This window comes from Carettochelys insculpta, chromosome 27 (genome assembly GCF_033958435.1).
Source record: "Carettochelys insculpta isolate YL-2023 chromosome 27, ASM3395843v1, whole genome shotgun sequence".
NCBI classification, from domain to species: domain Eukaryota; kingdom Metazoa; phylum Chordata; order Testudines; family Carettochelyidae; genus Carettochelys; species Carettochelys insculpta.
In genome coordinates, this window is record NC_134163.1 from 17,287,755 (window position 1) to 17,315,374 (window position 27,620).

General features: G+C 42.9%; 1 protein-coding gene across 1 annotated transcript; it reads right to left on the bottom strand.

The window, feature by feature from the left end:
• Positions 1–707: 707 nt before the first annotated feature.
• TPM4 (tropomyosin 4) lies at positions 708–27,364 on the bottom strand. Its single transcript, XM_074978015.1, has 9 exons — positions 27,054–27,364; positions 20,151–20,276; positions 13,590–13,723; positions 9,687–9,804; positions 9,146–9,216; positions 5,721–5,796; positions 4,162–4,224; positions 4,003–4,072; positions 708–1,085 (listed from the first exon to the last, which is right to left on the bottom strand). The coding sequence occupies exons 1-9, from the start codon at positions 27,165–27,167 to the stop codon at positions 1,003–1,005; spliced, it is 855 nt and encodes a 284-aa protein (XP_074834116.1). The 5' UTR covers positions 27,168–27,364; the 3' UTR covers positions 708–1,002.
• Between the last annotated feature and the right edge of the window lie 256 nt (positions 27,365–27,620).

The window sequence follows — 27,620 nt, forward strand, 5'->3', positions numbered from 1 at the left end:
TAGATAGTTTACAGTCCAAGTCACCTTGTTGATCAATGTGCAAGTGTCAATAAAATACCTATAAATGACTAGACACTAGTAAATGAATACCACCCGGTGGGTGTATATTCACATTGTAATTAAGATTTTGATTCAATGTGTCTCAAAGCTGTACTCAGATTCAGATCTGCCTGGACAGAAACAAACTAGCTAAAATCCTACTTTTCAAGGAGTAGCAGATTGATTTAAGATAGTATTTACAATAGCTTTCATCAGTTTGCGTCCCAACTATGGGTGGTTTTATTTTGATGCAGTGCACAAACAGGCATCAACAATACAACAAGTTTATAAATGTAGACTAATAATACAACATGAGGAATTGTAGATCACTATAGAGCAGCCTAACAAGTAGCACGGGTTTGGCCTCACCAATAAAGACAGAAACAGTTGATCTGACAGTAAACATATGAATTTGATTCTTCTGCTTCAAGTTGGGTCTTTGCACATTTCCTGTTTGCTTGCTCATTACAGTCACTGTTGTTCAGGAAATAAGTAATCAAATATCACCTTCCTACCTTCTAAAATAATCTAAAGTGCTACAGTGGGATTTAGATTTTTGTCCTATATGCCACTTTATTTGACCTTTCTTCCAAAATATGTGACCCTTCAGTTATATTTTAACTAACAGCTGATGAGGTTTTTTGACTTTTAACAAAGCAGTCGGTGTGAAATGAAACTAATACTCTTAAAAGTATCCTAGTGACAATTACAGGGATATGCTAAAATCTGACCAAAGATGTTATAAAAGAACAAATTAAAAGAATAACATTAGTTATGTCATTAATTGTGGAAAATGGGGGCGGGGGGGAAGCAGAGCATGTACAGGTATCAAGGTAGCTTGTTTTTATTTGTCAGTTTTACACAAAAAAGACTAAAGGACTGATACTAGGAATTATACAGAAGAGGCTGGTATTGAAGGCAGAATCTTAGTACACCAACACAAAGCCAAAAGTGGAAGTACATTCACAAAGAGGTCATATCATTGAGAGCATGGTCAAGCTCCTCGCTGATAGCTTTGTATTTCAGCTTCTGAGCATACAGCTCATCTACAGGTTGCAGAGCCCAAGGCAAGGAGTTCAACAAGAAATGCAGTAGAACAGTCCACAGCAAGCGATGCATGGTAGAGAATATGGAGAACAGTTGGAGTGCAGCAAATGAGGATTCACAGTGGAAAATAAAGATAAGAACTTGTAAACAAGAGAATATTAAAATATAAGGCAGAAGCTATACATATGTACTAACTGCCCACATTTCCCAAGTTTCAATTTCTTATTAATTTTTTTTTTTTCAGTCAAGCTTTAGAAAAGACTGAGAAGCCAGCTCTTCCTGGTGGTCACAAATGAGTCAGATAGCAAATTGTAAAATAAATTTGAAATTAAACACCCTGGCCCCTTGATTAGATGTATTTGGTATACAAGGATGCAAATAGTCAGCTAAAAGTAGCTTTTAGTTTTCATCACCCTCTTTTTCAGAAGAGGGGCAAGCAGAACTTTGGTAACTAAATGTTAAGCCATCATCCCTCATTTTCTGGACAGCCTTCACTTTTTTTTTTTTTGTGCTGCTTCTGTCCTGCTTCACTGCAGTGTTAATTTTCACCACTCCCAGATGTGGTATGAAGAGTACCAAAGGTGAGGGGAATAGGAAATATGAGCAGTCTTCCTTTCAAATGGGGTTAATATTACAAGTCACATCCTCTCTTAATTCAATGTGACTTTTAAATGTAAATATAGAATTAAACTGAGAACTTTGCTTTCATACTATTCTGCTATGAAATTCTTTGTCATCCACACACAATTACCAGTCAAGGATTTTATTTCTTCTTTCTGAGTTTGATAACTAAATTAGGGTTGCCGATTCTCAGGATCTGATGGACTGGAGCCATTTGCAGCAGTGGTATTCAGTCTGGGCAAGCTGGCATCCGTAAATTACATAATGATATAGACTGACTGAATAACATTAGGAGAATGTGTTTGGTTAAATGAACTGAGAAATGACAAGGATCAAAGCTACTTACCGGGTATACGTGGGTAGGGAAAATGGGTAACTAGATTAGTAATTAAATGATCCTGTTCAGAAATGAGATTCTGTTTTGATATATTTTCACCTATAGTCATGGTTTCCTCTGTTTACAGTGCTTTGCATATGATCCCTGGGAAGAAGTGGTAGCTGTTCCTTTCAGAAAAAGATACTAACTTGCACAGCTTCAAGGACTGATACCCTGTCTTTTTATTTTTAACACCTTCTCTACCATTCTGAAATTTGGGATTTGGTTTGGGACCCAGGCATACGTCTGCAGCCCACCATGTGGCCCTCACACCTCGTATCATAATGATCACCTGTCGTTATTTTCCTACAGAGAACTAAGTCTTGAGGAATGTAGTCAAGCAACTTACAGTAACCAAACACATTCAGGAACAATCTGTCTGCCCATATAATCTCACATGGCTAGCTTTCTGTTTCTGAGACAACCGTTTTAGAACTCCTCTGACAGAATGGATTTAGCCTTATGATAGTGAGTGCCACTAACTTGTTTAATCAGGGCAAAATGCACTTAAGTTCAGCAGGAGACATATTTGCTCCATGTCAAGTGTTTTATGGTATTTAACAAGAGTAGAATGCTGTAATAGTGTTGTATTTTTTTAAATGTTCAGTATAGCATTTCTCCTATTAGGAGTTCTGGCATATTTTTAAGGGTTCATTCCTTAATCAGGACAAGTGGCTATTCACAAATTCAGATGATTCTACACAAAACAGATGGTTGGTTGTTTGTTTTTTTTTTGTTTTTTGAGACAATACTGAGAAAAAAGGAAATACTATAGCAGAACTCTGTTTAATGATCTAGCTACAGGTTATTATAGTACAGGTTTAACCTCTTTAATCCGGCACCCTTCAGACCTGACTGGTGCCAGACGCAGAAATTTGCCAGGCTACCAGAAGTCAATATTGTCTAGCAGTATTACCAACACTTCCGCTGTTTCTGGTCTCCTAGAAAACATTTATGAATAAATTACAGCTAAATAACAGCACAGAACACCAAGAACCAGGACTGGTGGCTATACACACACTTTCTGGGACCACAGGAAGCTTGGTCACACCCATAACAAGTGGTCATCTGGCTAACTATCATACTTCCCCTATATAAAACTATGGTACGTCCACATCTTGAGTGCTGCGTGCAGATGTGGTCTCCTCACCTCAAAAAAGATATATTGGTGTTCGAAAAGGTTCAGAAAAGGGCAACTAAAATGATTAAGGGTTTGGAAGGGGTCCCATATGAGGAGAGGCTAGAGAGACTGGGACTTTTCAGTCTAGAAAAGAGGAGACTGAGGGGCGATATGATAGAGGTATATAAAATCATGAGTGGTGTGGAGAAAGTGAATACAGAAGTTATTTACTTGTTCCCATAATATAAGAACTAGAGGACACCAGATGAAATTAATGGGTAGCAGGTTCAAAACTAATAGTTTTTCTTCACACGGCGCACAGTCAACCTCTGGAACTCCTTACCAGAGGATGCTGCGAAGGCCAGGACTCTAACAGAGTTTAAAAAAGAGCTCGATAAATATTTGGTGGTTAGGTCCATAGATGGCTATTAGCAAGGGGGTGGGTAAGGTATGGTGCCTAGCCTTTTGTCGAAGGCGGGAGATGGATGGCAGGAGACAAATTGCTTGATCATTGTCTTCGGTTCACCACCTCTGGGGCACCTGGCATTGGCTACTGTCGGCAGACAGGATACTGGGCTAGATGGACCTTTGGTCTGACCCAGTATGGCTGTTCTTAACTAAAATTGTGCCTGATTATGGATGTTGCCAGATGGGAGTTCTGGATTAGAGAGGTTCAACCTATTGTATAAAGATTTTCTTCATAAGCTGCAAAATATGTAGTATTATAATGAACTGTTTCTCAGTTTGAACCTGATGGAACTTTGTAAAAACAGAAAAAAATTGAAAAGTAATTTCATACCTTCCAGATCATCAATAGTCTTTTCTAGTTTAGCAACTGTTCTTTCTGCAAATTCAGCGCGAGTTTCAGCCTGGTAAAATATGTACAGAAAATGTCTTAGATACAGGATAAGAAACAATCTCTGCTAAAATGCAAATTCACTGGAATAGATTGTCTCACCTCCTTCAGTTTATCAGTGAGAAGCTTAATTTCTTCTTCATATTTATCCTCTTTTTCAGAGTACTGTGAAAACATGGGTGAACAACCTATTATGGGAACTGGTAGAAAAACTATTGTATCAGGCAAGTTAAATTTTTGTTAAGCTACTGTTAACAGGTGTAGTAATGAGATGGTTAGGTAGTAGCCTCCAGACCTTCTAAAATGCTTTTCCTTAACTGTCATCATCATCCTGTTTCCCGGATGCAATCATGTTATAGCTTTTCTGTGGGTTTCTGGTTTGCCCGCTATTTGAATAAAATTCAGACTGCTTTATCTTCTGCTTGGAGGCTATGCTCTCTGCCCTGGACTATGACTCCACATGATAATAGTAAAAAAGTGGAGCCATATATTTCCTGTCCCCAAGTAACTCCTGCCCTTGCATTAATTCACTTGATTCCATTCCCTGGGAACTGGTTATTCTTTAACTTATTTTCAAGTCTATCCTCAAATGTCAATTATTTGAACTACAAGTCAATCTTTGGTCTCAGTATCTGCACACATTCTGGTACGCACATTCCTGAATTAAGTTGTCCTAAAATACAAGAAATGGATGTGAGGTTGGTTACTACTCCTCAATTTTGTTCTTGTAAAACACCTTGCCAGCTGTATTCTCTGCTTTTCCTCCACATTTCATCCATCGTCTGAGTTCTTAAGGGCAGGGCATGCGAATTTCAAGAAAGCTCTGCTTATAACTACCCTGCTATATAAGGAACCTTCTAAAGGACTCAGTAATGAGCAAGATTCCTACCTTATTAGTTTTTTCTGTGCCAGAGAAATTTTGAAAGTCATTCCAGGAAACAGATCCAAAAGCAAAAAGTGTAGATAACGTGGAATTAAATGTGTAGTTGCACAAGAGCGTTCAATACATTTGTGCCTTCCCTGAACTCTCTTCATTCCCCAAAACTCGAGTATTGAAAAATCCAGAAATACAAAGTTCATTCCAAAAGCCCTTACAAGGGTGTTAACAGTTAATAAATAAATACATCTCCCCTCGCACCTAAAGACACAACCTCTCCACCTCCTGAAAAAAAGAACCTTTTTCCACCTACAAGCAGTAGAAAATGGGCAATAAATAGGAATGTTGGAACTTTCTATTCAACACCATGCTTTATTTCCTCTTCAGCTGCTTGACTCCTGCTTCCCAAGACTGAATGATTTCACGGTCTGTTGACACAGCCTCACAATGGCCGTTTCTACACATGCTACTTTCTCTGAAAGTGGCATGCTAATAGGCGGCCCAAAATAGGCTAATGAGGTGTGGATGTAAATTCCCGGAGCCTCAGTAGCATAAGGTCACATGATTTGGAGTCCAGAAGAAGCTCTTCCGGACTCCAAAACAGTGTGTCATCAAATTCACCTTACCAACATTCTTCCAATAATTCACTGGTTCTTCAATACAAAAAGCATTGCAAACTTTCAAATTCCTCTTTTTTTGTGATTGCTGTAAACTTTATCAGGGAGAACTTCATTCTTCTTGCTGACCCTTAAGCATACTGTGTTCTTAACCAGACAGAACCAACCTTCTCAGATTGAGCCTCTAGGGACTTCAAGTTGTTAGTGACGTTTTTTAGTTCCTCTTCAAGATCACTGCATTTTCTGCACAGAGACAAAGGTGATCAGATCACTTCTTCTCCACATATTATGCTGTTTGGCTTCCAAATAAGCTAAACAAGTAAAATGTGAAGCCAACTTGACAGATATATACAGCTGCTAAGTGCCCTGAGTCTGGCATTTGTACTTTTCCAAAATATACTATGCAGACTATATTTAATAGCTTTTGTAGCAAAATATAACTTGTTAGGAATTCACGACAGCACAAATAAGCCTTTATGAATCTTAGAGTTCCATACTTTCCTCAGTGAACAGGTATCCTCAGTTAATTCTAGCAGGAATTTAATTAGAGTTTTAAGAATGGCCATACTGGATCAAAACAATAGTCCACCTAGCCCCAGTCCTGTCTTTCAGCTGTGCCCAGTGCCAGATCTTTAAAGGGAGTGAATGGAACAGAGCACTCTATCCAGTGATTTGTTCCCTGTCATCCAATCTCATTTGGCAGTCAGGAGCTTAAAGACACCCAGAGCATGGGGTAGCATCCTAGAGCATCTTGACCATGGGTGGGGAAAAATACAGCCTGTGAGTCGGATTTGGCCTGCCAAACATTTGAATCCAGTCCCCCACAGACCAGCGGAACCCGCAGGCAGGCTCCCTGTCTGCCATGGCCCCACATGCTACTCATAGCCGCCAGCTGCTGCAGCCAGTGTGTGTGTCTCTGTGCAGCATGGGGTGGAGACAGTGCATAGAAACCACCCTATCATGATCCTCACTGCTCACTTTGGTTGTGAACTGGACAAATGGAATTGCAGAGGCAGTGCTTATAGGCATGTGTAATACATGGAGACTGCTGTGCCCCTCCCTTCACACAGAGACACACACTAGTCCCAGCAGCTAGCTGTTTGGAGCAGCATGTGGGGCTGCAGCGGCCAGGGAGTATCCCTGAGGGTCTTGATGGGCCACCGGCCAGGACCCACCTATAATAAACACTTCCCAGCAAGAACCTGCACCTGGTACCCCATCGTAACTTCCTGCCTGCCCCTGCTCACAGTCCCAAACTGTTCTCAAACCCTCTGTATCCCTTCCTGCAGCTAAACTTCTTCCCAGACTCTATACCCCCTTCTACATTTTTGCTCCAGGTCAGAATCCTTTCCAGTACCTCCTCACCCCCAGACCATGCGCCCTCTCTTGGACCCCAGTCACTTGTTCTGTTGTTGGATTTTAAGTTGAACATGTTGCAACCACTGTCCTAGGTTTGCACCAAATTGTGTTAAGTGGACTAAGTGAGGTGTCTATTGAAAGCTGGTGATTTGCTGAATCTGTTTATACTGCTCATATGTCTATATAACTTTTATAAGTGGAGTTAAAGGTATTGGATCTGTTCTTGTATTTGAAACTTTAGTTTCTGGGAGACCACAATAGGAGGTATGGCAACTTATTGTGAAAGGGCTCCTAGTCAAGTAAAGCAGTACTTGAAGAGAGAGGGCCATATTGGATTCCAATCAACGTTTTAGGAATTTGTTCAGTTACATGGTCACAGCCAGAGAAGCAATGGCCGATTACTTAAAAAGGACATGAACAGGTGACCTGCTCATGTGACAGGCTCCATCTCGTATGTGCTTTTACACAGGGAGGGACAGTTGAATTCTCACCACCTGGGGCAAGGGCCCTGAAGTTCCCCCATCTTTGTCTTCAATCCAGCTCATCGCTTCAGGAGTAACACTGCTATGAACTGAGCCCGGAAGGATTGCTGACCCACCCTAACAAAGGAGGTACTCCAGAAATACTCAAGATAGCAGCCTATCACATCTCTGTTGGAAGTCTGCATCAAGAATTTTGTGATTGGTGTATGTAACTTGATTACTTTAACAATTTTACTCTCAACTTATTTGTTCTTTTTATTAAGCTTTAGATTCTTGCTCTGCGGGTAAGATCTGAGGTATATATTGACCTAGGAATGTGTTTGGTTCTTTGGGACTGGAAGAACCTGTGTGAAGGTTTGGTTTTCATAGCCTCTTATCTGGTGTAAGGAGAGATACTGGTTTTGGCACAAGGGAAGCTGGAGTGTGCAAGGGGTTTGCTTGTGTGACTTCTTGCTGACCAATTTGGCAATGGAAGTGCTCTTTGTGAATGGTTTGGTGTGCCTTATAGTCGAGGACCTGCAGTCTTAGGCAGCAAGTAGCTCTGGTTTAAGCAATTTGCCCTGGTTTGGTCTCCTCAGCTGTGCCCGGAAAAATCTCCAATATTTCATCTGTTCCAAGTCACCTTGCTTTCTTTACCCACCCTCCCATCCAGATCCCACTCCCTCTTCTACACCCCAAATCTCTCCCCGGATCTTTCTTCTGTGCACAACCTCCATCCTAGATCCCACCTCCATTCCATTAGTGTCATAACAAATATTGTCCCAGGACCGCCTACCAAATTCTTGGAATGGTACCCCTCAAAAATTACTGCCTATCCCTGATCTTGACTAATAGCCACTGGTACTTATCCTCCACAAACTGATCTAATTTTTTTGAACTATTTATAATGTTGGGCTTCAAAACATCTGTGACAATGAGTCCATAGGTTGACTGTGCATTGTGTAAAGAAGTATTTCCTCATATTTTAAACCTGCTGTCTATTCATTTTATAGGGTAATCCCTGGTTCTTGTATTACTGGAATGGATAAATTATGCTTTCTTATTCACTTTCTCCATACCATTTGTGAGTGTGTCAGGTCTCTGGCCTAACAGGCTTCCCATCAGGTATTTTTTGAAATATGTTTTTTTGCTGAGATTCCTGAATGACAAGGGACTAAAGCTTTTTAAAAATATTCTGTAGAAAATTCCATCTCTGACCTGCTCTAAATATTGGCAGCCTTTATGTTAATGAGATACAATGTGTGGATCCTGCAGTGACATAACTATGAAAACTGTGGGATAGAGCTCTGTATACTGTGCAGGCGCAGACTACAGATGTGATCCTGTGGAGATCCCTTCCCCTTACACCCAGCATTCAAGGAACAAATAGGGCCTAAAGGGGAGCCTGACAGACTTGCTGGGCTGCTTGATAAGGTGTGTGGATCCCTGTTCAATGCTCTTGGAAGGGGTGGGGATTTGGGTTGAATGGGGGGTGGAGGGGAGGGGGTGTGCTAGCTCCCGCCATGAGCCCTTCAGTGCTGTCTGGCACTCTGGCAACAATTTAAAGGGCCCAGGGCTCCAGCCATTGCTGCTGTCACAGTAGTGGCAGCCACGAACCCTAGGGCCTTTTGAGTCATTGGGCCCCGGGTAAACTGTCCCCTCAGTCCTCTACCTTTGTCGGTGGGCCTGTGGATGTAATAAAGTCTTTCCATTTCTAGTTTGATATTTCAAAATTATTTATGTGTGTAGAACCATTTTGAATAGCCACTCACAGTTCTGACACCTCAGCACGTTCCTCAGCTCTTTCCAGTTCCCCCTCCAAAATGACCAGTTTACGAGCAACCTGGAGAATGAGAGAGAGAGAGAGAGAGAGAGAGAGAATTATTTTTCCCCCGTTTGTTTTCCACAAAGCCCCACAACCCTGCAGGTTTCCTTCTCAGAGAAATGCTGGAAGCAGTACCCTCTGGAGCTATGCAGCATATTGATTACAGTGATGTGGCCTATGCTCTCTTGACAGTAATCAGCTGCTAGGGAGTGGTGAGCTTAATTGAGGATCCCTTCCCTAGAAGCAGAGGCTTTCCAATGTTCCTAGCATTAGTATACAGATGTGTAAATCTCATTTCATGGTAAGTCTCAATCTGTTTGGAATTGCATATTTGTGGCCTGGCTGTGCCCAAAAATATATTCCAAACTTGAACTACCGCTTGATGGGAAGTGTACAAACAAATAGTACTGAAGTTCTTCTAGGTGCTGTTTTGGTGAGAGCATGTGTAAAGAAACAGCATCTCCTACTTCCTTTTAGCTCTCTTTTACCTCTTCATATTTACGGTCGGCCTCCTCAGCAATATGCTTAGCCTCTTTCAGCTGCATCTCTTGAATTTCCATTTTTTCTTCATCCTTCATTGCTCTGTTTTCAATAACCTTCATACCTCTACATAAGGAAACAAAGTGGATTGTTTCAGACAAAACAGGGTTACTACAAGCTAGTGAGCACATTTAGCCTAACAGGTCTTGAGGTGAACTTCTTAACATCTGACTACTGTGAATTGAACCCAAACCAATCTATCGTGGTTTTTAATGGTTAACAAAGTTGCCATTAAAACTAAAGGACATGAATCTCTACTTGTTGGACTGACAAGTTTAACAGTTCTTGTACCTATTGAATGACACCAATGGGAATTTTTCTTTTAAAACCTTTTTCAATTTTATAGTCCTTAGAACAGTGATTCTTAACCTGGGGTAAACTCATCCCCTGCGGGTGTGTGATACCCTTTCTGGGAGTGTGAGACGTTTCAGATTTTTTAGAAGGTAAATCATTGAAAGTGCAAATTAAGCACAGGCACCTAAGTACAGCTGCTTTGTTTTATCAAACCTATGTATGAATTCAGTTAGCCACTAAGTGTTAGCATGTTGGTTACAGTTTACTTCCACAGCAAAACTTTGCAACATCTCTGGGTAGTACTTGCATATTTTGCATGCCTGTTGTACTACTTGTGGTGAGTAATAACATAAAACTATTTTACATATATTTAATGTTCCTTTAAAAGTGTACAGGCCCCTCCATATACATTTTTGATAAGGGGTATGAGAACGTGTGATTTTCTTATAAGGGGTACAAGAACATACTTTGAGAACCAAAGGGGTGCAGGCTGCAGTAAAGGTTAAGGACCACTGCCTTAGAATAATTAGGTAAAGAGGAAAGAGCTAGAAACAAAATAGCTAAATACTTTTCTCTGTGGCTTTACTCAAATCTGTTGGAGCCAACATTTCCCCTCCCAACTCACAGCAACTAATTAAGTTTCTGGAGTCTTGCCTGCTGTGCTGTGGAGACAGGACGCAGGGATGCTGGAATTATAGGTGCTGAGGGTTATGACAGTGCCACCTAGCTTGAAGTGATTTCCACCATCTAAAGGATTTAGTTTTGTTCAGTGTCTTTCAGCAGCCCCACCATAAAAATGGCTAGCTACCATCAAGACTCGTAAGCACATAGAATCCAGAGCACAATCCTTGGTCCTAGAAACTGCGTTACAGATAGCAGATCCATCAGGAGGCACCAGGTTGAAGTACGCCTTTTTTCTACAATAAATGCTCTGGTCTCAAACTCCTGTATTCACTGTTTGAGATATTTGGGTAAAGGATCAACCTCTGCCATAAATTAACCATCCAGGCCCTTAGAGATTAGACATTTCTTCTATGGCCTATTGATAGGAGAGGGCTTTAGCATCAAGGATACATGTGGATTCACAACACGATAGGTCCTTCTTCACAGCCCAGATGTTGTAATGTCCACACTACATACAGCTACGAGAGGGGCATATGTAACATTCTCTGCCAAGGATATATGCAACTAAGTGCTAGACAGCAGCATATTCTTATATTCTATTTCTATAGGAGAAAAATAATGGTTTGTCAGTTAGAACGAGGGACAGAGGACTCTTATAAGGTGGTATTCCACTTGAGTGGATAGGCAAAAGTATGTTACAAGTATTTGTTCAAAGAACATAGTCAAACTCTTGGATCCTGCAAATTCACTATAAAGTGCATTATGGCTAAGTGCATGAAAATTGGGTTCTCCTAGTAAAGCTGCCAGTAGTGACCTGGTATAACATCACATATCTTTGGTTACCCCTTCTGCAAAAGAGGGTGGTCAGTATGTATCTAGTTCAAAAGGTAGGTGTATGAGGAGTTGCCTATTAATAAATGGCTGTAAGTACATGGAAGCATTATTGATCAATGAAAAGGTGAGACTATAATGTGGTCTCTTGCTGCACAATTCAGTGCCCTTCTGCTTAGATCAACCTGTGGGTTGCAGGAGGCCCACCGAGGTTCTATGTGTGGCCCACAAGATATTTTCTTTACCATAGACTACACACACAGTTGCCAAATAACACTGTTTTCCATCTGTGCAGTTTTTTTTTTCCAACCAGTATTACTCAAGGGCATGTGAAGCAAGTTGCAGCTGTTTGCACACAAAATTGATTGAGAGCTGTATGCGCATTCTGTGTCCTGCTACGTTTTAATCTGCATGCACTGTGAATTCTAGGTATGCAAGCACAGTGAGCTAAATTACACTATCCCAGGAGACTGCCTCGGTTATGGCCAACTGAGATGGAGGAGAGCCACTCGTAGCCCACTCACTAGCCTAGATTGCCCATCACTGAGTTAGATCAAAGAGTATTTTAAGGGGTGAAGCAGAGCTCCAAACAGAAGCCATCTTTATTGCTGTGCATGTTGTATACCTATTATACAGAAAGTTCAGTGAGCTTTGGGAGCCTGTGAAGTGCAGTTGTATTGTTCAGAATATTAAGAGCAAGCCTTTAACAAATTATATTATATATATGCAAATTATGATTTTTTTCTGTATTTGTAACTGCCAACAGCTTGACTGTGTTGCCGTGGACACAACAAAACTGCCTTCTCTATTTCAGGACTATTCTGCTGCCAATTTAAAGGCTCTACCCCAAATTTTAGAGACATGACTGGTAAAATTATCCAAGATGTTATTTAATATGACTAGTTCTCACTGTCCTCCTTCTTTGAACAAAAATGACTCAATGGCTGTGTCTGCACGTGCCGCTTCTTCTGAAAGCAACATGGTAATGAGCTATCTGGAAGATGCTAATGAGGCATGGATGCAAATTTTCCGCACCTCATTAGTATATTAGCATGTGGCTTGAATTCTGGAAGAATGTGTCCAGCTTTCAATGTAAGGCAAGGACCAACCTGAAAGCTTTCTGTTCAAATCATAAGCAATTGTCCAAGTTATAGAAAACTGAAAACAGTTCTAATAGAAAGTTTTATGCAGTTTAGACGTTGAATAAGCATATATTATAGGTCAAGTAGTAACAAAGAGTATTAAAGAGGAAAAGGGCTCATTCTCCCACTGAAGTCAGTCATTGATTTCAATGGAAGGTGGATCCAGCTATAAAATAAATTGGGGCTGACAACTGAGAGTTCTGTGTTTTTAATTATTTGACTGCATGAAGTGAATGTTAAAAGCTGCACCAGTAGTCTTATAACAGCTTTAACTTTATTTCCTTAGAGGGGTAGCCGTTTTAGTCTTTAGTTTCACAAAATACAAGCGGTCCTGTAGCACCTTTAAAGACTAACAAATTTATTTATTACGTAATGAGCTTTTGTGGGTAAGACCCACTTCACATGTCCTTGTGACTTGTGATGTGTTCAGTGGTATATATTCTCTTGAACTGCATTCAGCAAACTTTGCTGTAAATTCATGCACTTTTATGTTTAATGGTTATTATAATGGGAGTTCATGGTGCACAAGAGATAAATAAAGATATAGTTTTGCAAAGTGGAGATAACAACAGATTTGATTAAAGCAAAATAGGACACACATTGCAACAGATCATGGTGGCAAAGAAGCAGGATAGGTAGCTGTAGAGGAACAGGATAAAGGAGAATACAGCCTTTGGGAAGTCTGCCTTCCCCAGACTGGGCAGTTGGGATGTATATGATATATTGCAAGTTTTCTGATGGGAAACATCTAGACAATGGGAACAACTTAGTAACTAGTTAGTTAGTATGGTTGTGGCCCTTCATTTCTCACAGTACTAAGAGCAACATCTGAAAATGTGAGTGGGAAATGGAACTAAAGCATACCAAGTCTTTAAAGCCTACAAAGACAGTTAACATAGCCTACTGGTGGGATCTTCTGATGGAAATCACTTATCTGCATTGTTCTTTTTGGATGCATACCTCTCACTTTCATCTGCTGCCTTCTCTGCCTCCTCCAGTTTCTGCAGGGCTGTGGCAAGACGCTCTTGGGCACGATCCAGTTCTTCTTCCACCAGCTGGATACGCCGATTCAGAGCTGCCACTTCACCTTCGGCCTGTGTAAAATAATCATATAACACTGGTTACATAAAACCCAACTAGTTAGCAGTAGTCCAAAATAATCACCTCTAATTACTTCACTTTCCTTGTTTATATGCATGAAACTCTAGGAAGACATGCTTTTTAAGTTTTTAGCTATATAACTATAAGAATTTCATAATACAGAATGTTTTGATTAGAAATATACCACAGCTTTTCAACCTCATCACACAGAATTACCCATTAAAAGTCTAACAAGAAAATCTTTTTCAGCTAAGTATACTGTTGATGTGGAAGATTGTACATGTAGAAATCTATGTGGAACTCTTTTGTTAATCTTCTAACTCCCAGATGCCTCTGTCGAGAAATTCCACATTTTGTTTATTTTGTTGGTCTTGTCAAAGATCCTAATTCTAACTTTGGAGGGCTTGCTAATGGAATTTCGTTCAAGCAGCTTCTGTGTACAATTGGGGCTCCCCTGGCTGTACATCTCACATAGCTCATAAATGGGGATTGGCCAGAGATGGTCTGGGAGCCACTGGGGGGGAAGTTATCAGTTCGTGTTGAGTGCATGTGGCATAGCAAGGAACTTTCCAGTAATAATTCCACTTTGTTTTTTGTCACTTCCATGTAGCCCTCCGACACTGGGTGGAGTGGGGAGTTGGGGGAACAGGAGGCAGGGAAACAATATGAGACCCATGGTGGAAAGCATGGAATTTGGTCTGATGAGCTCCTCATGTTGTCAGGATTCCTGTCATTATGCAGTTCGTCCATTTAAAAAAACAAAATGGAATTCCCATCACAATGAACAAGCGTAGTAGGTATCCTGAAGTAATGACTTAGTTATATTACTATCTAAGAGAACCCATTCCTGCAAGAATGTGCAAAGGGACATATTACTAATCTAGAGCACTCATATCTCCCAGATACCTCTTGTGACTTTCCAGAATCTGTTGGAAAGTTTTTCCAATGTGTTTTGAAAGTAAATTGAGAGACTGTGGTGCTTTTGGAAGCGCTCATCCAATCCCTCTTTTGGGGGAGGAAAAAAAAGTGTGTAGATGTTCCGTGGGCTGCTCTTTTAAAAGAGAAGACCTTCCTGGCACCAGCCAGCTGGCACTCGGAGACATACGGGCCAGCATGAGCAGAGCTCTATGCGCTGCCTGTCCAGTTGCATTTAAAGATGCAGGGACCCAGAAACCCTGTGGCAGGAAGCTGGGAGCATGCTGGCAGCAAAGGCACAAGCCTCCTGTTGCAGGCCCTCATGGCAGCCCTCCTGCACCCAAGACAATCACCATGGCCGCCAGCCAGCCCCCCCATGAGTCCCATGGCACGCCCCAAGCCTTCACAGGGTTTGCTGGAACCTGCCCGGCTGCCCAAAAGTGGACCTCGTTATGGGCAGAGCCAGAGTTCTGGGAACTTCTTGGCTGGTGGAGGGATGACGAGGCCCTCTTGAAGGTGGCTGGGAAGTGGTGGAATGCAGCTGCCTTTGCCTGTGTTGCCACAGCCTGGCTGCGTGGGGACACCCAGCCCACACGTAAGACTAAGTGCAGTCAAAAGTAAAGGAGCTCCAGGAGGGGTATGCCTGGGCGTGGGACACAGCCAGCTGGTTGGGGCAGGACCCGCCACCTGCCCTTATTATGGGGAGCTCCCAAAGCCTCGTTGGGCCCTGGGACACCTCCCCACCAGCTGCAATCCTGGACGCTGCAGGGGACAAGTTACACCCTGAGGCAGAGGTGGTGGCGGCAGAGCTGGGACCATACAGCCGCAGAACCTTGCTGGGCACAAAGTGGGAGCCACCTTCTGAGGAGTCCAGAGACAATGGGGACCTTGTCTTCGATGTGCTATCATGGTCATCCAGCTGGGTGACAGCCAGCAGGGCATCACCAGACCTCAGCAAGGGATCCTCCATTAAGCATCTGGCAGGGTGCACACCCCAGGTTGTGGGGAGATAGTGCCAGCCCCTGCTACAGCTGCCAGTGATCCACCCACGCAGCCAGTGCCCCCAGCCTGGATACAACTGCGATGGCTGTGGCACCTGGCATGCCATAATGACCACTAGTGTGACACTCAGCCCCCTCTCCCATGGACAGCGCTGCAAGCAGCATGTGCAGGGTGGGGGTAGGCAGGGCTGGACCGTGCCAGGGCCTGCCCCACATGGGTGGGGACCCCATCAGTTTTCGTGATTCCCTATGGCTGCCACGCTGTTGGATGGGAGTGGGGGGCCTCTGTCCACAAGGGTTTGGGGGCATGGCCCTCGGGACAGTAACACAGGACTGACATGCTATCTGTCTTTTCCCTGCCATTCATACAGCTGTGCCGTCAGAGGGCTGAGCGAGCCTTGTCCCATCCCTCGTGTTTGTACACCTCACTGGAGGTGGAGGAGAGGGCCGGGGCACCCCTCCCCCTGCCAGCACCAGGGCAGGCCTGTGTCTGGAAGACCCAGAGGTGTATGGCAGATGATGCTGTCTACACTGCTGCCAGATGGAGGTGAGCGAGTGGAGGCTCTGGCTCAAGGAGGCAGACCTGGTCCAGTGGTGGGAGGCCTAGGTGGAACTCATGGGGAATCTGTAGGACATTATGGCTGTTCTACAGGAGCTCCTGGCCCAGCTTCTGCCTCCTTCCACCCCTCTGCTGCCCCTTCTCCTCTTCCCACTCCAAAGTCCTCTCATGACCCTACCTCCCTGTGCTTCCTCCCCCATCCCAGTCCTGCCAGGGACCCCAAACCTGGTGTGGGAGAGGATCCCAGGGTCAACTGAGCTCATCACCCTCCACTCCTACCCTGGACTAATGCCCCCTTTACCCGACCAGGTTGAAGTAACCTCTCTTCCCCAGCCCGCAATGTATATAGTTAGCCCCTGTACCCCAATGTACATAGTTTCTTAGAAATATTGTATTCCAAAAATCATTGTGTTAAACAGTTTATTCCTCCATCATCCCCAAGTCCGTGGTGGGGGGACAATGAGGGGCATATGTGCAGGGAGGCCTGGGGGGGTGCCTGGCGGGAGGGTCACTGGGGCCTGCGAACAAAGCTGTTGCCGAGGGCCTTCCTAATGTGTATCCCATCCCAGCGGGCCTGGTGACTTGGGGCAGTGGCCAATGGCTCATAGCCAACGCTGGACTCAGCAACCCACCCCTGGATGAACACCTTGCCCTTGCTCCACAACATTGCAGAGGGCTCAGTGGGCACTTACCATCTGGGGGACGTTTATTAGGCCAACCTCCAGGCATGTTAGGAGGCACCTAAAATGACCCTTCAGGTGCCCAAATGGGTGCTCCACAACATTCTGGGCCTGATTTGAGCCTTGTCTTAAACAGCTCCTGGGTGGGATCTGGGTGGCTGGGGTAAAGCCACATTAGCCAGGGCTGTAGGGGATAGGCGGCATCCACCACCATGCACAGAGGTGTGGTGATGTCACTGCCTGGGAGCTCCCACTGGGAGATGTAGGTCCCCGCCTCCATATGCCGGCAGAAGCTGGAGTTCCGCAACATGTGCATTGTGTGTCTGTCCTGACCAGCCCATGCATATGTCCATGAACTGTCTTTTGGCATCCACCAGTGCCTGGAGCACTACCAGGAGGTAGCCTTTTCAGTTTTAGTGGCCTGTGCTGTGTTCTGGCATTTGGATGGGAATATGGGTCCCGTCCAGGGTGCTGAAGCAGTTCGGGAATTCGACTGCGGGGAATCCTGCAACAGCTGTGTCCAGATCCCCCGTCCAGCTGACCCTCTGGAGAAGCATGGCATTGATGGCCTGGATGACCTGCATGGGATGGAGGGCATGTGCACACGTGAGGGTGTGACTGGCTGCACCCAGCCCCCTCCCCCCCCATGCCTCTTCTCCCCCACCCCATGTCCCCAGCTGCTGAAGGTCCCCCTTGCCTGGAAGCCCCCTCCCTGTGGTGAGTGTCTGACACAAGCATGAATTACCTTCACGAGGACAGCCTTGATGATGGCCTTGCCCATCCCGAACTGGTGTCCTAGGGAGTGGTAGCTGTCCAGGGTGTTCCACTTCCAGACTGTGATGGCGACCCACTTCTTGAGGAGGAGAGTGGGCCACATCCTGATGTCTGAGGGCAGGGACAAGCCAGTTGCAGAGCCCCAGGAAGGTCTGCTTGCTCATCTTAAAGTTCTGCAGCCATCTGGTGTTGTCCCACTCCCACATCACAAGCTGATCCCACAAGTAGGAGCTGCTGGAATGATGGCTTCAGAGGTGCCAGGGCACCCAGGGGCGGGAGTGCCGGTGGGGGTCCCAGAGAGAAGGGCTTCACAGCCCCGGTGGGGGAGTCTTGCCCACCGGAAGATGTGGAGGGCATCTACGACACCATAGCCAGCAGACTGACCTTGGCATTCACAATGTCCGCTCTCGGTGCTGCTGGAGATCCATGTGGCTGTGGAATGGCCATCTCGTCCCTGCACTGGCTCAGCTCTGCTGTGAACAGCTCAGCAGGCCTCAGCAACCTGTTCAGGGAAGGGGTGTTTTGGAGGGGACCCTGTAAGGGAGGGGCTGGCCAGGCCTCTGGAACGACTTGGCAGCCATGCGACCCCATCCGTGGCATTTCCTGCTCTGCTCTTTTGAACGAGCAGCTGGGGCTGCGTGCTCACTCTCTTTCGAAAGAGCAGATCAAAAGATGATCATCTGGAAGATCATCTTTCAAAAGAGCTCTGTAGTGTGTCTGGCTATAGAGTTTCACTGGTGAAATTCAAGGTAGATTAGCATGTTTTAGCTTTGAATAAGTTGGGATGTGGAAAATATAATTTACCTCGTTTGGCCATTTAATTAATTATTAATTCAAAACTGACATATTGAAATTCCACTTTGTCTATGAATGACAATGCAAATGTTTATTTTAAATGTGACAACAGTTTGAATTACTGTTCTTTAGTCCATGTTCTGCTTTTGTTTTCAGCATACAGATCTTGAAGAAAAACATTGGACAATATAGTGGCCTTGGTGGGGGAAGGGGAAGTTAGCAAAGCTGTTCTATGAAATGAGCTAATTTTTTTGCCATAGTTTAACAGAGCTTTACCAAAAAGTGCATATGCTTCCTGCTGTATGAACAGCTTTTTCTAAAGCAGGTAACTTTAATAATCTAGACAGAGAATAATACTATATTTAATGAAATGTGTGTGGCTTGTTGGTCTAGGACGTTGATCCCCAAGCTTCTTATCTTGCACCTGCCTTTACCACATTTGTGCCATTCCTCTTGGCTGGGATTAGGGCTGTGGATGTGGGAGAGGCAGCACAAATGGGATAAGGTGGTTAATACTGAGGCTGGCAGTGTGGACAGCAGGTAGAGCCAGGAGCAGAGCTGGATGCTGCTCCCAACCTTTGCCCCCCCCAGGGGGCTGGTCCAGGTTCCAGCTGTACCTCCCCCAAACATTTGTGTCCCCCGACCTGGGCACTTTTGGTCTTGCAGATATATCAATAATGTAGCCATCAAAGAGCAGCAGTTCTAGATTTCAGATTTCCCTTTTCTTAGGATGGCAACTGGTCCTGTACTGGAGGCACCTCATAATGTAAAATGGTGTCATAGAAAGATTAATTTAAGTCTGCCAGGAGGTCTCTAGGGGTTCCATGCCAGTCCCAAGCCTATATAAAGGAGGAAGGTTAGTCAGATGAGTGTCAACGCGCTGATCGCAAAACAATACGAATGATTATGAACATCGATAAAACTGAGAATGGTATTTAGAGATGGGGAAATAGGAAGGAAGGTCAGTGTAAAGGGGATCAAACTAGAGAACGTAGAGAAGTTCACGTATTTGGGGAGCAACATGATGTACTGTCTAGATTGTAGGAAGGAAATAGTGATGAATAGTGAAAGCGAGAGTGAGTTTGAAGGTGATGGATAAGATCTGGAAAAGCAAAGCAATTTAGCTTAGGAAAGAAGCTGAGTGTTTTGAAAATGAGTGTATTCAGCAGCATGTACGTATGTGAGATATGGGTAATAATGGAAGATTCAAAGAGAAGGATATTGGTGTTCAAGGGGAGTTGTTCCAGAAATATCCTGAGAATAGGATGGACGCAGAAGGTCACCAATCAGGAATTATACTGGAAGATACAGCTGAAAGAGACCCTACTGCAGAAGGTTATACAACAGAAGCTACAGCTATTTGGGCATATCTCCAGAATGAACGATGAGCGAAAATTCAAGACCCTGATATTTGGCATAGTGGACAGCTTGAGTAAGAGAGGCAGGCCCTACGGAGAACGGGTGGATGATATAATAGATTGGTGTGGTGCTAATCTATAGAAATTAAGCCATTCTGCACTGGACAGGGAAAGATGGAAGGAAATAGTGAGGGAGGCATTGGACACCCACAGGCGCTGAGCCCATGGTTGTAGATGATGATGGAAACTACTGCAATAAATTAACTCTAAATCAATATATGCTAAGAAATATGTTATTCCTGGTTAGTTATACATCTGCATGCTATGCAGATACATACATCTGTTGCTTTCTTCTCAGTCTGTTCCAGTTTTTCCTGAGCATCTTTGAGAGCTTCTGAGTATTTATCCAGTTCATCTTCAGTTCCTTTCAACTTCTTTTGCAGGGCCACCAGCTCATCCTCTACCTTCAAAGAAAGAAAAGTAAGTTGTGAACAGTCTGATACATAAGGATATCCAAAGATATCTCCCTACTGTTTGTTTTTTGTTTTTTTTTTAAATCATATTAAGATATTGTTGAAATGATGCTATGGAGAGAGATCTAATTGTGGATTTTTAACCTCAGTTGTTTAGATGCCAAGTACCACATGCAGTTTTACACTGTTAAGAAGCCTAACATGGCAGCTGAGTGGGTTGTTTGGTGTTCACGTAGGGAATTCTGAAACTGTGCAATATCCATGTTTCTAAATCAATTTAGAAAACTTGACCTATGAGGAAATAAATTTAACATATCCATTTTCAGTCCTGAGAAAAGACTGAATAGTGACCTGATAAGTCTTCAAATGTGTTGAGGGCTGCTCTGAAGCATATGGTAATCTGCTGTTCTATATCCACAAAAAACAAGCAGTCCTGTAACATCTTAAAGACTAACAATTTTATTCATTAGGTAATGAGCTTTCATGGCTAAGACACACTTAATCAGATTTGGGCATATCTGCACCAAATCTGACGAAGTCACTCTTACCACAACAGCTCATTACCTAATAAATAATATTGTTAATTTTTTAAAGGTGCTATAGGACTGTTTGTTTTTTGTGAAGCTACAGACTAACATGGCTACCCTGCTGAGACTGTCCACTAAAAGTAGCACAAGAAATTATGGGCTTAAACTGCAGGAAGGGAAATTTAGGTCATAGTCGTGGACATACTTTCTAATTGTAAGGACAGTGAAGCACTGGAATCAGCGTTCAAGGAAGGTTGTGGAATCCCTGTCACTAGATGCTTTTAAGAAGAGGTAAACAAACATCTGTTGTGGATGGTTTAGGGGTACTAGGGCCTGTTTCAGCACTATTGATTGAACTACATCACTTTTTGAGGTCCTTGTCAGTGCTATGTCTTGTGATTCTCTACCTCAGCTGTTGTAAGTAGTCATAACTTCATTTAAACTAGGCCAATGCACACAAACTAAGAATCTGACCTTGTGTGTCCAGGGATACAGTAAGCTTTTATGCTGCCCTGGCCTAAAATTAAAAAATTATTCTGGCACAGTGTATTCCTTGATGGTTGTAACGTTATTTTCCTAAAGATTCAGAGCTTTAAACCACACATGATTCTCCACTGGCAGGAGGGACACATGGGTCAGCCAAGGTATGTTCTATTTTATCTCATTGTTGCTTGACCATGCCATATAAATCCATACTGTATTCTAAAAAGGTGCTATTTATAACCTGTTAGGTGACAGATGACAAGTTGCCCCCTGCTCCATGGTGAATTTCTATTTTCAGGAGACTTCTTGTTGATAACATAACTGGTGTGCCTGCAGCCTATCTGATCTGTCATTTGAACACATAGTACTACCTTTTTCTGTTCTATCCTGGGAATAGTTGATTCACTGGGGAGAATGATGATTTAACTCAACCCTTGTATAAGTTTAGTCTATTAAAACAGCTAATTTAAAACTACCGTTATGTGTGTATTAATTTTAGTGCAGTTCTTTTACTTAGTTAATTGTAGCCTGTAGGATATTTTCATGATTTTGAATAGCATGTTGTGAATTTGCATTGTTATACATTTCTGTATTTGTGCTCAAAGTAGCCTGATGCTGTGACAAGGAGGGCTAATATGATACTAGGATATATTAATGGGAACAGTGAGCAGGAATATGGTGTAACTACATCTGTATATGGCAATGGTGTGACTACAACTGGAATACTGTCTCAACACTTTTTAAACAGACAGTTGCAAAATTTGAGAGTATTTCAAAGAAGAGCACCAACAAGGATTTGCAATCTGGGGTGCGTCTACACTAGCCGGCTACTTCAAAGTAGCTAGCACAGTGTTGAAATAGCATGTGTCGCGTCTACATGCGCCGTGTGCTATTTCGACGTTGAAATTGACGTTAGGCGGCAAGACATTGAAATCGCTATTCCTATCCAAAGATGGGAGTAGCGCCCTACTTCGACGTTCAATGTCGAAGTAGGGCACGTGTAGACGATCTGTGTCCCACTACATTGAAATAGCGGGGTCCTCCATGGTGGCCGTCAGCTGAGGGGTTGAGAGATGCTCTGCCCAGCCCCTGCGGGGCTCTCTGGTCGCCATGTGCAGCAGCCCTTAGCCCAGGGCTTCTGGCTGCTGCCGCAGCTGGGGGTCCATGCTGCGTGCATGGGGTCTACAACTGGTTGTCAGCTCTGTGGACCTCGTGCTGTGCAGGCCGAGTGTGTCTGGGGGGGCCCTTTAATGGAGCGGCTTGCTGTTGCTCCAGAAGGGCTAGTTCAGCCTATGACCCCATCTGCAGGCTTTGCTGGCCCCTTATTTCAACAGGGAGTGCTTGTGTGTGTGGATGCTCTGCATTTGCTTCCGGGGCGGCTCCTTTTGATGTTCCCCGTTGCTACTTCGATGATGAACATCGACGGCACCAGCCCTGGAGGATGCGTAGATGATACGTGTCAAAGTAGCCTATTAGGATGTTCTTACTTGGAAATAGGCTACTTCGATGTAGTGTGCTAGTGTAGACATAGCCCCGGAAAATAAGCCTTACAATGATAGACTAAGGGCTGTTGTAGCTAGCATGTTTTTTTTTAACTTTTACTGTAAGTGACTCATGACAGTTAATGCCTTTATAAAGACTACTCTGGGGAGTTCACAAATTCTTGTGGCTTACAGTAAGTTGATCGCTAAGGAAGCACAGATAATGAGTTTATTGAAGAACAAGTTTGATGATGATATGATGATGGTGTATAAGCACCGACATAAGTAGAAGACATTTACTACTCTAGGGCTCTTGACTGCTGCAGAAGAAGGTATAGCAAAGTCCAACAGCTGTAAATTGAAGTCAGCAAAGTTCAAGCTATAAATAAGATGCAAATTTTTAGCAGTGAAAGCAATTAACCATTGAAACAGATTGGGGGTAGTAAACTCTCCAGCTATGTCTTATTCCTATAACCAAATAGGAATAAAGGCATTTCGAAGTGTGCAGGGTCCTTTCAAAAAGGACCCTGTGCAGACGAGCCACACACGATCAAAAATGGCACTTTCAAAGTGCTGTGGCCATTATGCTAATGAGGCATTACATATTCATTGCAATACCTCATTAGCATCTTTCAGTTAGGTTCATTATCATTCCCCTTTCAAAGTTCTGGGGCTAGTGTGGACATGGCCTGATAGTCTCTAAGGTACCCATGTTAGTCTGTATCTCTGCAAAACAAAGCAAGCAGTGGGTGCTGCAGGACTGCTTGCTTTGTTATGTGAACATACAGACTAAAACAACTATACGTCTGAGACTATTTACCCAAGCGAAGCATTTAGGCATTTGGAGTAAAAAAATTGCTAGCCTTTAAGGTGCTAGAGGAGTGCTTGCTTTGCTCTCCATGACTGGTAACTTTAAAATTAAACCTGGATGACTTTTTTAAAAGATAGACTGGTTGACTTGAATTGATTTGCAATTGTGAGACTGCTTATTAGCATGGAGCTGCTGGGAGAGCACCTCTGTGTAGACGTGGCCTTCTACTCTATTTTGTACTCTAAATGTTCTTAGGAAATAGTAAAAACTCCATTTTTAACAAAATTCAAACCCCACAGTTTTATCAAACACTCTAATGAAAATAACAAGGCGAAGCAAATAAAAATTCCTTCCACAAACACCATAGTTGCCACCAATGGCATAGTCAGGACAGGGTCTTGACTTTGGGTGGTTGAAAACTGATGGGGGCAGAGGTGGAGGGGCAGAACAGTCAGGGGCTTTCTCTTTCAACACCCTCCAGTATGTCTTGTGGGGCACAATGGGCACTCTGGCCAGGTGACCTACCTGAACCCCAGGTGCACACCAAGGGAGTAAAGTCAGGGAACAGGGGCAACTCCACTTGCCCACCTGGCACTCCAGCTGGGGAGTGAAATTGATGGCTTGCCCTGCTCTGCCTGCCCATGTACACAGAGCTCCAGGAGGGAGTGGGTTTGGGACACTGGGTCCAAGCCACCACACACCTAAACCACCTCCCTGATTGGAATGGCAGGTAGAGTAGGGTAAGCCATCAACCCTGTTCCTGGGATGGAGTGATGGGCAAAGCTGGGGAAGTGCTAGTGCTGATGGAGAGCTGGGGCTGTACTAAGATGCTAAGTGGGTGGGATGTGACCCACCCATGGCTACATCTCTGGTTCCCACATTTAACGTCATTGAAGCTTTTTGTGCCTCATTTCCCCATATGCTGAAGACCACTTAATTAGGCACTCAATATTGTAGTGGTTGGAGGCATATAAATATCCCTAAAAATCATACACAGATTAATACTGCATATAAATGTTTTCCTTTGAAGGTTTCTTCCATTCAGCTATTAGTTTCCTCCCCTTTCAGATCTCCTATGTACTACAAAGGCCCACAACATGGCATCTTTTTTTCTAGCGGGGGCGGGGGGGGAATGGATAGTATTTAATTAGAAGCTTGTCACTGTTGGTCTTTGAGTCTGTTTGATAAGTCACTTTAGAGTGACACAATAGTGATTTGTGTGTGTGTGCTGGGAATACATTTTGCTCTATTAGACTCGCCCATTGTAATTCAAGAGGACCTGCAGCAGTAGAGGGAGTTATTCTGGATTGATATTGGTGTAATTGAGAAGAGATTTTTTTGCTTGTTGCTGGATCATGCATATTCTGGCTACTATAAGAAGAGCACCACAAAAATGCTCATGAGGAAGTTAATAATTTCGTCTTCACTGCAGGATTTGGGTACACTTAATGGTGAAGATAAAATAATGAATAAATTAGCCATTCACCAAGCATGTACATTTTGGGCACTGAATGAAATAGGATTGTGTGGGGGAAAAAATAGTACATGATACAGTCTGATTACTCAATAGTAATGTACATGCATAAGTTTGCCATACAGTATTTAAATATTTTGAGCACTCCTGTTATATCACTAATACTACAAATAATTGGGTTTTTTCTCTCACCTCCTTAAAGTCAGACATCATACCGTTTTTTTTATATTTTAAATTCTGTTCCCACCAAGTCGCTACATACAGTGTACTGTATTGGTTTTAGGTTGGTGAAACATGGACTGAGTGGGTTATTTTTAAAGCAAATAATGTACAGTGAAATATAACTTCAATTAAAATTCAGTTAATTTTTTCCACTTAAATACAGATCTTTTCCTTTTCAAATCAGTTTTTACTTTTTCATTTAGCTGTGTTGTTTCATAAACTATTGAGCCAAGAAAAGGTTCAGAAATGTGAAGGTTTCAGTATCCATTATGTCTGCTTCTTTCCCATATCTCTGATTTTGAGCAACCTTATATGGACAACTGGGTTCTGCAGTCTCTCTTATCATCTTCAGATAAAGTGATTTCCCTCTCATCCATCAGAACTAGTGCAAAACCACTGACTTTGTGCAGAATTTCAGCCACAGTGTTCAACTTTCTGTGTTTATTCAGAATTGTATTGTTTTATGTCTGGTCTTTGGGGTGAAACATGTGGGCCTTTAGTACTACTAACCAGCTGGATTTATCTGTTGTAGAATTTGTCTGCGTTCTGCAGAACATGCTGTATTTAACCTTAATGTAAAGATGAATATAAAAACCTCATTAGTACTAGTGTGGTCCCTGCACTCCAACACCAGTCATTGGTGCATTGGGATACAAATAAAGGTAATGTAATGTAATCCTCCTCCAGGTACATTTAGAAATGATGGTATATTTGTGGAAAATACTTTAGTGTCTAAACCTCTTAGTTTTTGCTGTAAACCACATTTTGCTTAGAGTGTGTTTTGTGTCATGATGATCTCTTTTTGTTTTGAGATACTTAAATCTGTAGATAGGACAGATTTGTAACAAAGGACACCCAAGAGACTCAAAATGTTTTGTGTTAGGTCTAAATCTTGGTGTATAAGACAGTTGTTGTGGTTTGATCTGTGTGCTCTATCAATTTAAAAATCCTAGCTAGAGCTTTAGCAATGCATTTCTGGAGTCCTACATCAGATCAATATACACAAATTACCTCAGTTGCAAGATTCAGTAATTCTGATTATTACCAGTAACAAGCAATCCTACTGTTCTATCTGGAACAAGTGGTCAAGGTCACTTGGTTTTCAAATGAGGGATATCTCATGCTAAGGAATAGTTAGGTCAGGGGTTGGCAGCCAAAATACCAAGAAGAGCCTTTTTTTTTTTTTTTGATTCTGTAAACAACTCAATAATTCAAGAGCCGCAGTGCATGTGACTATGAGTTGGTTCTTAATAAATAACATCAAACCATACTTTTTGTATCCCCTATTTGCAGAACAGCGTGCACACAAGGAGTTGTAATGTGATACACATTTACTGCAGGACATTCACCATTTATTGAGAATATTAATGAGGGTGTTTTTTTTTTTTTAACTTTACAGTTATAGCATCAGGAGCCACAAAGAAGTCCTAGACAAGCCACATGTGGCTCCAGAGCTGCAGGTTGCTGACTCTTGAGTTAGGTGATCGGCATTAATTTTCCCTCAAGCTTGGGTTTAATTCATGATCAGGCATTGCCTAGGAAAAATATCTTAACTGGTCTACCACTGTAAAGTTAACAGATTATTCCATCTGCATGCATGAAATATATTATCAAAATGTGAAATACTTCAAGAAGGTAAACAGAAAACTAGAGGAGACCTAACAATATTATTTTGTTTTTTCATCATCACAAAAATATGCTATTTGCATTCTTAATATACTACAGTTTTCTCCTCAATGTCAATATACAACTGTGCTTATTTCTTCTTACCTGTTTGCACTTATCCTCAGCTGCTTTCTTGTCTGCTTCAGCCTGTTCAGCTCTATCAATTGCATTCTCCTTATCTAGCTTCAGCATCTGCATCTTTTTCTTGATGGCTTCCATTTTTGCTGGAGGGTGGGATTGTCTCTCTCACAGACCAGGGAAGAAAAGCTTTGCATAAACAAACTTTTGGGAAACAGTCTTAAAAGTAGGTGTGGAAAGTAGTAAAGCACTGCTCTAGGTGTACTAGACAGTGAGCCCCTGAGTGGTTGTAGTTAGCTTTAAAGTCTCAAAGACCCTTACTCAATATTTTGGATGCAGCCCAAATCCTTGCCCCACCTCTCCTCTACACCCACTTCCAAAATTTTCTGTAGAGCCTTTCTAAGGAACAAGGTGGAAGCAATTCACTAGGGGAATCTTCAGCACTCAGTCATCTCCTTATTTGGGTCTCTGTTTTCTTAAAGAAAAAACAGCTTCCATTTTTAACTTTCTGACATAAGCAAAAGTGTTGACATATGAACACACAAGCTTGAAACAAAGCTTATCATCAGCTCTGGGTGTTTCTAGGGCAGTTAA

Bases quoted from the DNA above. Each gene is read 5' to 3' on its own strand.
- TPM4 (XM_074978015.1), bottom strand. From the start codon at position 27,167: ATGGAAGCCATCAAGAAAAAGATGCAGATGCTGAAGCTAGATAAGGAG. The intron at 9,805-13,589 runs GTATGCATCCAA...TTCCTTATGTAG, and splicing joins GCAGCAGATGAAAGTGAGAG to AGGTATGAAGGTTATTGAAA. The intron at 9,217-9,686 runs GTAAAAGAGAGC...CTCATTCTCCAG, and splicing joins CCGACCGTAAATATGAAGAG to GTTGCTCGTAAACTGGTCAT.